The 15,195-nt window shown below is 40.3% G+C and overlaps 2 protein-coding genes across 2 annotated transcripts; both read left to right on the forward strand.

Annotated features, from left to right (window-relative positions):
* Positions 1–5,593: 5,593 nt before the first annotated feature.
* LOC112164207 (F-box/kelch-repeat protein At3g23880) lies at positions 5,594–10,061 on the forward strand. The gene is made up of 4 exons (XM_024300436.2): positions 5,594–5,627; positions 5,914–5,982; positions 8,237–9,456; positions 9,846–10,061. Exons 1-3 carry the CDS (start codon positions 5,594–5,596, stop codon positions 9,442–9,444), a joined length of 1,311 nt encoding a protein of 436 aa, XP_024156204.1. The 3' UTR covers positions 9,445–9,456; positions 9,846–10,061.
* Positions 10,062–12,424: 2,363 nt separating this feature from the next.
* Positions 12,425–15,088, forward strand: LOC112202373 (F-box protein CPR1). The gene is made up of 3 exons (XM_024343367.2): positions 12,425–12,713; positions 13,123–14,408; positions 14,799–15,088. Exon 2 carries the CDS (start codon positions 13,146–13,148, stop codon positions 14,394–14,396), a length of 1,251 nt encoding a protein of 416 aa, XP_024199135.1. The 5' UTR covers positions 12,425–12,713; positions 13,123–13,145; the 3' UTR covers positions 14,397–14,408; positions 14,799–15,088.
* The last annotated feature ends 107 nt before the right edge of the window (positions 15,089–15,195 follow it).

The following is a 15,195-nucleotide window of genomic DNA, read 5'->3' on the forward strand; positions in this document are numbered from 1 at the left end:
CTAGCACATATCATGTGACAACGGGCTCACTCCTCGGATCATCCTATTCAGTCAATTGGATTTGACTATGCTAGAGAGTTTACATCGAAAGACTTTCGATGGATATTGCAATGGGCTTGATGTTGGACATCACATTCCCATGTACACACCCAATTGGTCTCGCAGAAACGACTACGATGGTAGTCCGAACATTGGTAATGCGCACCAATCTTCTTACATCAGCTTGGGGTGATGCGATATCGCATGCAGCTATGCTAATTCGTCTACGACCTACCGCCACTCAATGTACCTCTGCGTTACAGCTAGTGACTGGGTACACGTCTTTTGTACTTACGCACATTTGAGTGAGCCATTTTTGTGCCAATTGCGCCGCCACAGCGCTCTATGATAGGTCCTTACAGACGAATGGGCAACTACGTTGGATTTGAGACTCCAACAATCGTCCGCCACTTACTGCCCTTGCAAGGCGATCTCTTTACCGCTAGATTTGCGGGTTGTCACTTTGATGAGACAGTCTTCCCATCGTTCGGAGGAGATAAGAACACAAATGTTCAACGGGAACGACAGGAATTGTCGTGGTCTGTCCCCACTATGTCTCATCTTGATCCCTATTAAAGTGACGAGATTACACAAATATGCTGCAAACATGCCTGCAAGGAAGGACGTCCCTATGAGAGGACGTAGCGCCACCCTACATGGAGGTAGGCATGGCGCCAATGCCAAAGAAATTGGCACTCTGGAGTTACAGGCCATGGCCCCAGCTAAGATGCGTGGGAGGCCCGTAGGTTCAAAGGATACATTGGCACAAACCAATCCTTGAATCATCGACACTCAAAATCCGCCTCATGAGAATCTTCCAGGTTATGGTTATCGTTGGGGGACCCTCAACGTTAGAACCTATTCCTGAGAATATAGAGTTCTATGAAACTTACACTAGTGTACATGAGACGTGGGATATCGAACCACGCTCCGTTGATGAATGAATGCCAACGTAGAGAAATTTGGCCTAAATGGAAAGATGCGATCCAGGTTAAGATGGATTCTCTAATGAAGAGGAAGGTTTTCGAGCTAGAGATGCCAACACCTCCTAATATAAAACCTGTTGACTAATGGGTCTTCGTTAGAAAGCGTAGTGAGAAAAAGAGATGGTAATCTTGCCTTATGGCGCAAGGCTTCTCACAAAACGCCCTGGAATCGACTACGATGAGACATATTTTCTCGTAATGGATGTCATTGCACTCCACTACCTTGTCAGTTTGGTAGTTTCCAAATAACTGAACATGCAGCTTACAAATGTGGTCACTACGTATCTCTATAGGGATCTAGATATGGAATATACATGAAGGTTCATGGCGAACTTCATTTACCCAAGTCAAGAGGTTCTAGACCACGGAGCGCGTTTACAATAAGGTTGAAACGCTCACTAATGTGACTACTTGATTGGGAACGGATATGCCCACGCATTTCTATGACAAGTTTCGGATTCTATCACGGTTCATGTTGGACATGATCTTCATTAGAAGCCCTTAAAGAGTTAAGGGAAACCGCTGAACACTTGAAATCCGTAGTTTGAGATGAAGGATTTTGGGATAACACGATTATGTCTCGGTTTAGAACTTGAGCATCGTGTCGATAGATGCTTAGGCATTTTGACGAGGTCAAGCCTTCAAGCCCCCCCCCCCCCCATGATCGTCCGTAGTCTTGATCCTGAAAAGGATCCTCTTCGTCGAAAGGATGATGACGAAGATGTGCTAGAGTCAGAAGTGCCTTACTTAGTACAATAGGCGCATTATTGTACTTATCCCAATGCACAAGACCGGACATCTCATATGTTGTGAACTTGTTAGCTAGATATAGCTCTGCGCCAACGCGACGCCATTGGATTGGTGTAAAAGATATCTTTCGATATTTGAGATGTATGATTGATATGAGCTTGTTCTATCCCTACAAAGAAATGATGGATTCGGACCCATCACACACCAGGTACGCCGCCAACACTGGCCTGCGTCCACTATCCCCATCCCAAAACGACATGTGTTTTGGAAGGTTTTGCTGATGTTGGGTATCTCTCTGACCCACACAAAGGTCATTCCCAATCCGGTTAAGTGTTCACCATGGGAAAAGACCGTGACATCTTGGAGGTCTATAGAATAGACCCTAGTCGCTATATCTTCGAACAATGCAAAGATCATTGCTCTTCACGAAGTGGTTCGTGAATGTATATGGATTGAATCCATCATTACGCATGTTCGAAGCAATTGTGGTTTGAAGTCTACCACAGATGAGCCTACGAGCATTTAGGATAATGTTGCTTGTTTTGAACAAATGAGGCAAGGCTACATCAAAAGCGACAAAACCAAGCTTAATCAGCAACAACAGGCTCTCCTCGAGATCAAAGTGAATTAGGTTCGATCTGAGGACAGTGAGGCAGACTTGTTTACTAAGTCATTGCTCAAATCCACGTTCGAGAAACATGTGGCAAGAATTGACTTGCGGAAATTATCTGAACTCCCATGATCGTAGTCATCAGGGGAGGCGCAGACATCAGGGGGAGATGTCTACATGTTCGTCTCGAATCGTGAATGGTGTGTTGTGCTCTTTTTCCCCTTCGACCGAGGTTATTTTTGTCCCACTGGGTTTTTGTTACTCGGCAAGGTTTTTAACGAGGCAACGAGAGAAGCACCGCGTTTGGGCAACACAAGGGGGAGTGTTCAAGGAAAACCTAATTTGTGTTTACCCCAAACTCTAGGTTACTTGACCTAGTGGTAATAGGATTTAATTAGAAGGATCTAGAATCCTAATCAATGTAGAATTACTTTCCTTGTATGTTGAGATTCTATGCATTGTAATCCACTATATAAAGAGGCCCCTATTATCAATGTGAATACACAGCAAATTCCTCTCAAATTCAGTTTCTCTAAAACATATAATAATTTTTTGGTATAATTATTGTCCTTAATAGTCATTTTATAGGAGGTTATATATGTCATTTAATAATTCATAATAGAGTGAGGTCAAGTGAGCAGATTTAGAGGTCCTAATAGAAACACTCGATGTGGAAACTTAATATTCCACCAAAAATTAAAATGTTTGGTTGGCTCCTTTTGAGGGGTAGACTCAAAACTAGAAATAGACCCTCCAGATTTAGCATTATAAGTGATAATACTTGTCCTCTTTGCAATGCAGATAATGAAACAGCTGACCATCTGTTTGGTTCTGTTCTTTTGCCCATGAAATTTGGAGACTTTCCAATATGATTCCTAATGTAGATTGGAATGATGGTTATCTTTGTGTCTTTAATATGCTATTCATTAACCAGGTGTATAATTGTGATCTTTTTGCTAGAATGTTAACCATATGTTGACAGATATGGAAGGCAAGGAGTGACTATATTTTTAGACAAACTAGGCCTAATCCAAATTAGCTGATTGCAGCTACTGTGACTGCATCATAGGACAACTTGGAAAGGGTTAAGGTTTGGGGAGGTCCAAATCCAATCAACAAAACTATGAATTGGTGCTCTCCCCCACCAGACTTCATCAAAATAAATTTTGATGGTTCAGTTACCAACAATTATGTTGCTAGTGGCTTTCTTATCCAAGATTCCATCAACAAAGTACTTGTCGCTGGGGCAAAAAGAATTAGTGTAACCATTATTCCTGTTGCAGAAGCTACTATCTAGCACTGCGTGATAGCCTTAACAGTTAACGCTGCCTATTAGAAAGGCTATAGACGTATTCAAGCTGAAGGTGACTTATAATTGATGCTGTCAAAGGTATCCTCACACCGCCATAGAGAATTATGAAGATCATTCGTGACATTCAATAGCTTGCAAGACATTTTGAGTGTTATCTCGTTTAACCATATTTTTAGAGAAGTCAATTTAATTTGCAGCTGATGCTTTAGCAAATATGGGTCATTCCCTAGATAGTGATCAATTTTGGTCCAATGTCATTCCTGTTTAGGCTTTTAGAGCCATTTTATTCGATGTTGTAAATTTGGGTTGCCCAAAAGGCTTCAACATCTAATGAATTATTTTTCATATAAAAAAAAAAAGAAAAAAGAATTGGACATGATCAATCACACCTTTACATAGCTTTTAGTCCTCATCTCTGACTTGACTTTAACCTAGATCGTGACCAATAGTTTTGCCCCGGTTTATGTTTTTACAATCTGATTGGAATATCCTATGTAAACGGTAATATGCTTAAGAGAGTGATGAATGAGTTTAATTTCTAGGGAAAATGTCCATTCACCCAAATTTGAGCAACACTTACCCAAACATCTTATAAGATTGCCCACTTACCTAATAATTTACATATCTTTTGCCATAATACTCAATTAAGTTTTTTTTTTTAATTGTTTTCTATTTATTTTTAGGACAATTTTGCCCTCTCTCTCTTTGTCACTTAGAGAGAGTCATGGAGACTTCACCGAACTCCGGTGATTGGCTGCGAGAGTTGGTGGCCGGATTTCAGTAACCGGTCACCAGAGTCCATGGCCGAATTAGGACAACCGATCATCGGAGACCAGTGACTAGAATCAGGCGTCCAATTTTATTGCCCCCCAATAATCGTATTATTAACCCCAATAATCTTTTCATTTCTACATATTTTCTCATACTTTTTAATGCAAATCAGTAATCACATATTCAGATTATGATCCCTTGGCATAAGCCTAATTTGGGTCTTTGTCTCCTCTCATTTGCTTTATTATCTTCCCTCCTTTCCCAAGCAAACTCCCCACATGCATTCTTGACACCACAAACCTAGTATAGACACGTGTCCCACCACTCCGCTACCACCTCCACTGCCGCCGTACTCATCCTCCTCATCGGCGCCACATACCTCACTCTCGAGAATCCACTCATGGATAAAAAACAAAGCCTCATGCACTAGAGAGAACACCTGGATCCTTCCCTCTGGGTCCCGCCAGAAATCTCGATAATCCGCTCCTCGTCTCCGGGAACCAGCTCGTGCACGTTGATCCATGCGCTGATGTGCTGTCGGACTTCCCAATCACCCCTCCGGCCTTCATATCATGGCACAAAATCAGATACGTCGTTGTCACCGTCACCAACGCCGTCTCCTGCTGCTGCTGTGCCTTCACCGCCCTACCTTCTCCGCCGCTGTCCATCGTCCAGGACTGCCGGGACTACATGCTTTCGGACCCACCTAACTACAACAACTTCAGATCTGCTGACATCATGCCCTTCCGGCCTCTTCGCATCCACAGCCGGCAGCTCCATCTCCGTCCTTTGGTTCAACGCCGACACTAACAACTCCCGCCGCGCCATCCAGGACCTCTATTAGGTCTAGGCCGAACCCCACTCCTTCCCTCATCGCCATCTCCAGATTCTCCTCCCTCTTCCTCTACTCCTCCTTCACTGGTCGCTGCTTCCGGAAATAGGACGCCGCATCGAAGATTCTCTCTTGCATCCGCAGCGATCCGTTCGATTCTAGCCATTTATGCGTCATCGGAATCAAAGGCTTCTTGCTCTCTGTCATCGTTTTAGGCGAGAGAGAGAGAGAGAGAGAGAGAGAGAGAGAGAGAGAGAGAGAGAGAGAGAGAGGAGTGTAGTTTGTTAATTAAAATGAGGGAAAAACTGTCATTGATGTATAAATTGGGTAAATGAGATTAAAAACTTCTTGGTGGAGTAAGTGAGTAATTTTTAGGCTCAAATTGTGTAAATAGTCAATATCCCTAATTTCTAATCCCATCAAAGATCACATACTATTATCTAATTGTTCAATATACATGAAAATACGATTATTATGATGCAACTTATGACTAAAAAGTTTGTAAAAAAAAAAAACAGACTTTAAATTCGAAGCAACTTCATAAGGTTTAGACATGAAATTAAGCAGGAACACATAGACAAAGAACGAAAACAAGGGGGGTTTATATATATAGGGGAAGGTTCTGAAAAGGACGTATGCAACCCAGAAAAAGTGCGGACGTCCCTCCTTCGACGTCAAGAAGGTGGCGACGGCTGTGCTGCAGTTGCCGGACAACCCCCTGGACATCCCGGACGGCATCACCATCCAAGCGAAGGCTCAGCTGATTGGATTCTCAGTGATGCGCGGCGAGCTCGCCGGAAACCATGGAAGCTCATCGAGCTCCACTGCGAACCCTTTGTCGACGAGTCAAGCCGCTTCTGAACTGATCCACATCGTGGCCTGGTTCCGTTCGGCAACAGAAACGCTGCCATCGAAACTTGATCAAGCCCGAAGGAGAGACGTCCGCACTTTTTCTGGGTTGCGGACGTCCTCTTCAGAACCGGCATGTGTATATATATATATAGAGAGAATGCGACGATGGCTGCGCTGCGATTGCTGGACGAACCCTCTAGACATCCCAAACAAGTTTGCAGTCGGGTGGACTCGCCTGCTACCACTTTCCAGTCGACCTTGATCGGACTACCATTTTGCAGTCGACCACGCTGCCCAGACCTCCGACCTCGATCTCTTGGCCTTCATCTTCATTGCAAACTAGTCTGGGACGCCCTTGGCCTTCGTCCGGAAAGAGGTGAGCAGCTGTCGGAGCTTGATCGTAGAGAAATCCTAGACGTCCGAACTTTTTCTGGGTTGCGAACATCCTCTTTGGAACGGCTTTACACACACACACACACTTGGCATTAGAGAAGACTTGTTGTTTCATTCGTCTCTATTAGTCTATTATGAATTCAATTTATGATCACACACATGTTTTGGTTATTGGAAATTTGCATTCTTGAGTTGGACTAAAGACCTAAATTTCAGAGAAGAAAAAATTGAAAAGCAATATTTTTGAACTAGACCGAATACCTCCCAACTTATAAAAAGGAACAATGAAACAAAATAGTCTTGGACATGTTAATCACACATTTGCATCACTTTTAATCCCCATTTCTAGCCTGATTTTAACCTAAATCGTGACTAATAGTTTGGAATATCCTATGTAAATGGCAACATATCTGAGCTGGTAAAGTGATGAATGAGCGCAATTTCTTGTTGCGTTTCAAACTACCCCGACAAAGATCACATGCTCTTATCTAATGAACTACGATGTGACTTTTATATAAAAAAAAAATTAAAAAAAATTACTATGATGTAACTTATGACTAAAAAGTTCTTAAAAAAAAAATACTCAAAATTGAAGCATCTTTTCGTAAGGTTTAGACACATAATCATGATTAGTAAAGAACGCCTTATAAGAGCAGGGGAACCAATCTTGCCATTTTATTAACAACAGGAATGACATATTTATTTCGAGGGTAAGGTAGCAAGATATCTCGGTTATGCTAGCGTGTTAATAACACAAGCACCTAGTCGGCTAGTTGGTATTCAAATTCAGTGTATCTCCCAGCAAAACTAGAATTATTTTTCACCGCAAGCGCACTAACTCGAGTGCCCCTCAAACATGTTGGCCACAAATTGTTGGGTGCTAAGACTCGAACACTAGAAATAAAAATTTCATGTTAGGGTGCTCGACCAACCTCACAACACCACCTTATTTTGTTAGGCGTATGGCTTTACTTGAAGACGTTGCCTAGGCCAAACTTTTTTCCTTCTTACCTTGTTGGGCTTTAACCCCCCCAGCCCAATATAAAACGAAACCGGACTTACTAATTACTATGAAGAAGTGAAAACTTCATTAGAGCCGTTGAAGAAGGATCATTCTGGAGTTGATGCTGCTTAAACCCCGAGCTAAGATTTTAGGTTTTGAGTTTGAAACAGTATAAATAAACTGCCCTCTCTCTTCTTCTTCTCCCTTAGGGTTTACGCCGGAACACAAGCTTTACTCTTGTTCTAAGACGACGTCGTCCCCGGAAACTTTTCCAGGTATACAAAGTCTCTCTTGCTCCAATTTCTCTCTATTCTGTTTAGCAAACAAAGAAAAAGATGGAAACTTTAGCCATGTCGAAACACAATTGCCTCTTTCTCTAATTTGTTTTGCAAACAAAAGAAAAGGATGGAAACTTTAGCCCTGTAGAAACATAATGCTGTATGAAAGCCTTTAACTTTAAAGTCAGATTGTTAGTGTTTGTGCTGGTCTGAGATCATTTCTATGCTATATGTGGTCACATGGTTAGTTTTTGATCCATTGTATGTAGCCTAGACCAAGAAAGTTACCTGATTTCCAAAATTCTTTTAACTTCATTTTGAAATGAGATTCTGTCTTCACTTTGTTTCTCTGCAAATTGCAGCAATTGACTGAAAAATTGAAGCAATGTCAGATTATCTTCCTCAGGAAGTCATAACCAATATCTTACTTAGACTACCCGCTAAATCTTTGGTCATATGCACCTCAGTCTGCAAGTCATGGGGGTCTATGATTAAAAACTCGAGCTTTATTCAAGCCCATCTCACAATCAACTTCAATAACCTCCATGGCACTCACCGCCTACTACTCCACGGGGTTTCTTGTAGAAGTTATAGCAGCGGCTTTGGCCACTACCAGTCCATCCACGGGCTGGTAGAAGAGGTTTACTCTTTGCATTATGATAACCATGTTTTTGATGAGTACTGCAAGTTAGGATTTCAATCTCCAGTTGCTGATGGGAAAATCTATAATGAGTGTTTCCGTGTGGTCGGCATTTGTAATGGGCTGGTATTTCTTGCAGATGATTTAATGCGTCTGGGTTACAACTTCATAATATGGAATCCGTCTATAAGAAAGTTGGTAACCCTTCCCAAGCCTGGCCTTAGATTTCAGACTGTTGGTGGGTATAATGCTTGTCATGGGTTTGCATTTGATGCTATTACCAATGACTATAAGGTTGTGAGGCTTGTCGAGGATCAAAGGGGGTGTATGGTGGATAGTGAGGATACTGCGAATCAAACATTTGTGGAGGTTTATTCATTAGCTGCAGGCTCATGGAGTGACCCTAGGTTTGTTGATCCCCAATGTAAATTAAATATAGGCTCACCCCAGGCTTTTGTTAATGGGGCTCTTCATTGGGATGCATGCAATTTGACAAGTAGCTCATGTCGCTATTTTATACTGGCATTTGATGTGAGTAGTGAGTTATTCCGGGAGATGATGATGCCAAAGAGTTTGGACTTGGATTTACGAAGAGTCTTGACATTGCAATTGTCTGTTTCAGGAGATGGAAAATCCCTTGCTCTGTTCATGACTAAAGAAGAAGGTTCTTTTCTTGATATATGGGTCATGACGGAGTATTCTGTGCAGGAGTCGTGGACCAAATTGATTACTCTTCGTCCACAAGGTCCAGTAGAGAGTTTACTCAGAGCATTATGTTTTAGGAAGAGTGGTGAAGTAGTGTTGGAAATATCTCATGGCCGGTATCGAGGAGAAAAGGCGAGAATTGAATTATATTCACTAGATCTTGCAAGTGGACAACTCAAGGCTCTTGGGATTTCTAGATATCATTATTACACCATGGATACTTACGAAGAGAGCATTGTCTTGCTTGACAGGAATGATGCAGTTTCTTGCTGAGGAAAAGAAGAGGTAAGTTGTAGCACATACAGGGCTATTTTGTTTATATTTTATTTTTATAGATTTTAAGTTTCTTCTTCATCTTTATATGGATATGCCAATAGTTTTCTGGGGACATATGACCATTAGATTTAAGACTGCAACAAGAATTTGGTTTTCTTTATGTTTACATTTGCTAACTGTCATTGTTTCAGGATGAGTGTCTAAGTGCATGTAGTTTGTAAGCTATGAAGTTTGTGAATTGATAAAATGCGGTTTTTATGCTGTTGTAACAGAAATATGTAATATTTCAGGCAATGATTGCGTCTTTTCCGATAAGAGTTTATATAATGAATTGGTAGTTTTATTTTCTGCTGTCCCTGTAATGGAAAGTTTTTATGACCAACACTCTTTTGTTGCAGGTTTATAATGCAGCAACGACAATCTTTTGCTTGAAGTGACTGTGTATTTTCTTGGCATGCTACTTCTGATCTCAAGGGCTGATGTAGTTGTGCTACTAGTTTTCTTGATTTGTTGTGCTACTGTAAACTCTTAAACTTAAATGGTGAGGATGGTTTGTTTCGAACTAGCACTTCTTTTTTTTGCAATGTCTTTATTGAAATTCCCTGATACAGCTATAGCACTAGTCTTCACAGCTTCTAGAGAAAATTTTGCTTATATTACAATATGTGGTATGCAAGAAACAAACTGACCTTAAGAGAAATCAAAGACTCTTCTTCAGGCTTCGTTTTTAGAAAATGGATTACCTATACTAGCTTCAACTGAAAATATTGGCGTAACTGATGTTCCGACTTCTGAGTAAGCTTTAAGGGCTGGTCTTTTAGCTGTGTACATTCATGGCTTTAAACAAAATTCAAGTAGAAGGAGATTCAAAGCTACTCATAGATAGTATCAATGGTCACCTTCATCCTCCCTGGACAACATCTACTATACAGCGAGATATTAGTAACATTGCCAATGCAATAGATATTATGTAAATCGAGTACCACCTAATTCTACTGCAACTCAGCTCCATGGCGTCTACAGATGGAGGGTAAAATAACTAGATTAACTAGAATGTGGATAAAAGAAGTAAATGACTAAATGTGACACTTTTATGCGGGAAGCGAGTGAAACTTGGAGCGCTAAAAAACTGAATATTTTAATTATACCTCCATACCCATTTTACTCATGAGTTTGTGTGGAATTGTTTGATCCGGTCACTTCCTGGATAAGTAACATAAATGAATACCCATATAATCCAAGTTCTTGCACATTATTTTGAGGAGATAATTATGAGAATAAGGTGGTTATGTCTTCTATTAGACAGACCAAGCCTAATCCAAATTCAATAATAGCTATTGCAGCTACTGTGACTGCATCATAGGACAACTTGGAAAGGGTTAAGGTTTGGGAAGGTCCAAATCCAATCAACAAAACTATGAATTGGTGCTCTTCCTCACCAGACTTTGTCAAAATAAATTTTGATGGTTCAGTTACCAACAACTCTGCTGCTAGTGGCTTTCTTATCCGAGATTCCATCGACAAAGTACTTGTTGTTGGGGCAAAAAAGAATTGGTATAACCATTATTTCTGTAGCAGAAGCTATTGTCCAACACTGCATGCCTTAATAGTTAACACTACCTATTAGAAGGGCTATAGACGTATTCTAGCTGAAGGTGACTTATAATTGATGTTGTCAAAGGTATCCTCACACCGGCATAAAGAATTATGAAGATCATTCATGACATTCAACAGCTTGCATGACATTTTGAGTGTTATCTCATTTAACCATATTTTTAGAGAAGTTAATTTAATTTGCAGCTGATGCTTTAGCAAATATAGGTCATTTCCTAGATAATGACCAATTTTGGTCCACTGTCATTCTTGTTTAGGCTTCTAGAGCCATTTTATTCAATATTGTAAATTCGGGTTGCCGAAAAGGCTTCAACGTCTAATGAATTATTTTTCATATCAAAAAAAAAAAAAAAAGTGGACCAAAGACCTCCCAACTTACACAAAAGAAAATAATAAAACAAAATAGTCTTGGACATAATCAATCACACATTTACGTCGCTTTTAATCCTCATCTCTGACCTGACTTTAACTAGATCATGACGAATGGTTTTGCCCCGGTTTATGTTTTTACAATCTGATAGGAATATCCTATGTAAATGGTAATATACTTAAGCAAGTGATGAATGAGCGATCGGCAGCTCTGGCGTTCTTGGCTTGGAAGATTGGTGGTTGGGCCAGGCTTGGAGTGTTGGGCCCTTGCTGGTGGGCTGTTGTCTATGTTGGGTTAAATAGTTGTTTTTTTACAGTTTGTGTTTTGTTTATAATAAGTCTTTGCCATAGGTTGGTAGGACGAGATGGGCTTTGTGCCAGCTTATGCACCTTGTGTGCCTTGTCTGCTTTAGGTTGGTGGTGAGTTCCTTGCTTAAGCAAATGGTCGCTATTGTCTAGTGGCAGTAACGTGTCTGCTCTAGGTAGGCGGTGAGTTCCTTGATTGGTCAAATGGTCGTTGCCTCCTAGTGGCAGGGTAAAACTCAGTGTCACTGGATTTATATTCCGGTGGCAATATAGTGGGAAAGTTGTGTTATTTGTAATGATGATTTTTTATAATAGAGTTATCTTTCCGGTATGTCACAACAATTGTAAAGCGAATAGAGTAGCCGGTTGTGCACTCCTCGCTAGTTGGTGCTTGTTAGAATAAGTGTTTGTAGTGGAGACTCCTGTTATTATCTCAGAAAGTTCTCTTGATGTGCTTTATAAGCTGGGGTATAGGCACCATGTCCCCCAATGTATTCTGCTGTTTCATTAATCAAGGCTTGAGGACAGCCGAACCGGCCCTTATTTCAAAAAAAAAGAAAAAAGTTCACATACTTTTATCTAATTGTTCAATATACATGAAAATAGAATTATTATGATGCACCTTATGAGTTATGACTAAAAAGTTTGTAAAAGAAAAAAAAAAACTTTAAATTCGAAGCAGCTTCATAAGACACGAAATTAAGCCGGAACACAGAGACAAAGAACCCCCCCAGGCCAATATAAAACGAAACCGGACTTACTAATTACCATGAAGAAGTGAAAACTTCATTAGAGCCGTTGAAGAAGGATCATTCTGGAGTTGATGCTGCTTAAACCCCGAGCTAAGATTTTAGGTTTTGAGTTTGAAACAGTATAAATAAACTGCCCTCTCTCTTCTTCTTCTCCCTTAGGGTTTACGCCGGAACACAAGCTTTACTCTTGTTCTAAGACGACGTCGTCCCCTGAAACTTCTCCAGGTATACAAAGTCTCTAGCTCTTGCTCCAATTTCTCTCTATTCTGTTTAGCAAACAAAGAAAAAGATGGAAACTTTAGCCATGTCGAAACACAATGGTGTGTAAAGGTGGAAACTTTAGCCATGTAGAAACACAATTGCCTCTTTCTCTAATTTGTTTTGCAAACAAAAGAAAAGGATGGAAACTTTAGCCCAGTAGAAACATAAAGCTGTATGAAAGCCTTTAACTTTAAAGTCAGAATGCTAGTGTTTGTGCTGGTCTGAGATCATTTCTATGTTATATGTGGTCACATGATTAGTTTTTGATCCATTGTATGTAGCCCAGACCAAGAAAGTTACCTGATTTCCAAAATTCTTTAACTTCATTTTGAAATGAGATTCTGTCTTCACTTTGTTTCTCTGCAAACTGCAGCAATTGACTGAAAAATTGAAGCAATGTCAGATAATCTTCCTCAGGAAGTCATAACCAATATCTTACTTAGACTACCCGTTAAATCTTTGGTCATATGCACCTCAGTCTACAAGTCATGGGGGTCTATGATTAAGAACTCGAGCTTTATTCGAGCCCATCTCAGCCGCACAACCAACGTCAATAACCTTTATGGCACTCACCTCCTACTACTCCACGAGGTTTCTTGTAGAAGTTATAGCAGAAGCTTTGGCCACCACCAGTCCATCCACGGGCTGATAGAAGAGGTTTACTCTTTGCATTATGATAACCATGTTTTTGATGAGTACTGCAAGATAGGATTTCAATCTCCAATTGCTGATGGGGGAATGTGTAATGAGTGCTTCCGTGTGGTCGGCGTTTGTAATGGGCTGGTATTCCTTGCAGATGATTTATCGCATTTTGGTTACAACTTCATAATATGGAATCCGTCTATAAGAAAGTTGGTAACCCTTCCCAAGCCTGGCCTTAGATATCAGACTGTTGGTGGGTATAATGCTTGTCATGGGTTCGCATTTGATGCTATTACAAATGACTATAAGGTTGTGAGGCTTGTCGAGGATCAAAAGGGGGATATGGATGATAGTGATGATGCTGCGAATCAAACATTTGTGGAGGTTTATTCATTAGCTGCAGGCTCATGGAGTGACCCTAGGTTTGTTGATCCCCAATGTGAGATAAATATAGGCTCACCCCAGGCTTTTGTTAATGGGGCTCTTCATTGGGATGCATGCGATTTGACAAGTAGCTCATATCGCTATTTTATACTGGCATTTGATGTGAGCAGTGAGTCATTCCGAGAGATAATGATGCCAAAGAGTTTGGACTTGGATTTACAAATAGACTTGACGTTGCAATTGTCTGTTTTAGGAGATGGAAAATCCCTTGCTTTGTTCATGACAAATCCTACTCTTATACAACACAATTCGTTTCTTGATATATGGGTGATGAAAGAGTATTCTGTGCAGGAGTCGTGGACCAAATTGATTACTCTCCGTCCACAAGGTCCAGCAGAGAGTTTACTCAAAGCATTATGTTTTAGGAAGAGTGGCGAAGTAGTGCTGGAAATATATCATGGCCGGTATGAAGGAGAAAAAGCTAGAATTGAATTATATTCACTAGATCTTGCAAGCGGGCAACTCAAGACTCTTGGGATTTCTAGATATCAATATTACACCATGGATCCTTACGAAGAGAGCATTGTCTTACTTGACAGGAATGATGCAGTTTCTTGCTGAGGAAAAGAAGAGGTAAGTTGTATCACACACAGGGGCTATTTTTTTATTTTTTATAGATTTTTAGTTTCTTCTTCATATTCATATGGATATGCCAATAGTTTTGTGGGGACATTATGACCATTAGATTTAAAACTGCAACAAGAAGTTGGTTTTCTATATGTTTACATTTGATAACTGTCATTGTTCAGGATGAGCGTCTAAGTGCATGTAGTTTGTAAGTTGTGAAGTTTGTCAATTGATATAATGCGGTTTTTTTGCTGTTGTAACAGAAATGTGTAATAGTTTAGGCAAAGATTGCGTCTTTTCCGACATTGAATTTATATAATACGGTTTTATTTTCTGCTGTTTCTGTAATGGAAAGTTTTTATGACCAACATTCTTTCTGTTTATCTTTTGTTGCAGGTTTCTAATGCAGCAACAGCAATCTTTTGCTTGAAGTGATGGTGTATTTTCTTGGGATGCAACTTCTGATCTCAAGTGCTGATGTAGATGTGCTACTAGTTTTCTTGTTTTCTTGATTTGTTGTGCTATTGTAAACTCTTAAACGGTGAGGATGGTTTGTTTCGAACTAGCACTTCTTTTTTCTTCTTTTTTTTTGGCAATGTCTTTATTGAAACTCCCTGATACAGCTATAGCAGTAGTCTTCACAAGTTTGCTTTTTATATTGAATTTCTCTACCATAGACTTTGAGAGAAAATTTTGCTTATATTACAATATGTGGTATGCAAGAAACAAATTGACCTTTAGAGTTGTCAAAGACTCTTCTTTAGGCTTCGTTTTTAGAAAATGGATTACCTAT

This window comes from Rosa chinensis, chromosome 5 (genome assembly GCF_002994745.2).
Source record: "Rosa chinensis cultivar Old Blush chromosome 5, RchiOBHm-V2, whole genome shotgun sequence".
NCBI classification, from domain to species: domain Eukaryota; kingdom Viridiplantae; phylum Streptophyta; class Magnoliopsida; order Rosales; family Rosaceae; genus Rosa; species Rosa chinensis.

Coding starts and splice junctions, on each gene's coding strand:
- LOC112164207 (XM_024300436.2), top strand. CDS start 5,594: ATGAGGGAAAAACTGTCATTGATGTATAAATTGG. Junction 5,628..5,913: donor GTCATTGATGTATAAATTGG/GTAAATGAGATT, acceptor TTATATATATAG/GGGAAGGTTCTGAAAAGGAC. Junction 5,983..8,236: donor CCTCCTTCGACGTCAAGAAG/GTGGCGACGGCT, acceptor TTCCTCAGGAAG/TCATAACCAATATCTTACTT.
- LOC112202373 (XM_024343367.2), top strand. CDS start 13,146: ATGTCAGATAATCTTCCTCAGGAAGTCATAACCAATATCTTACTTAGA.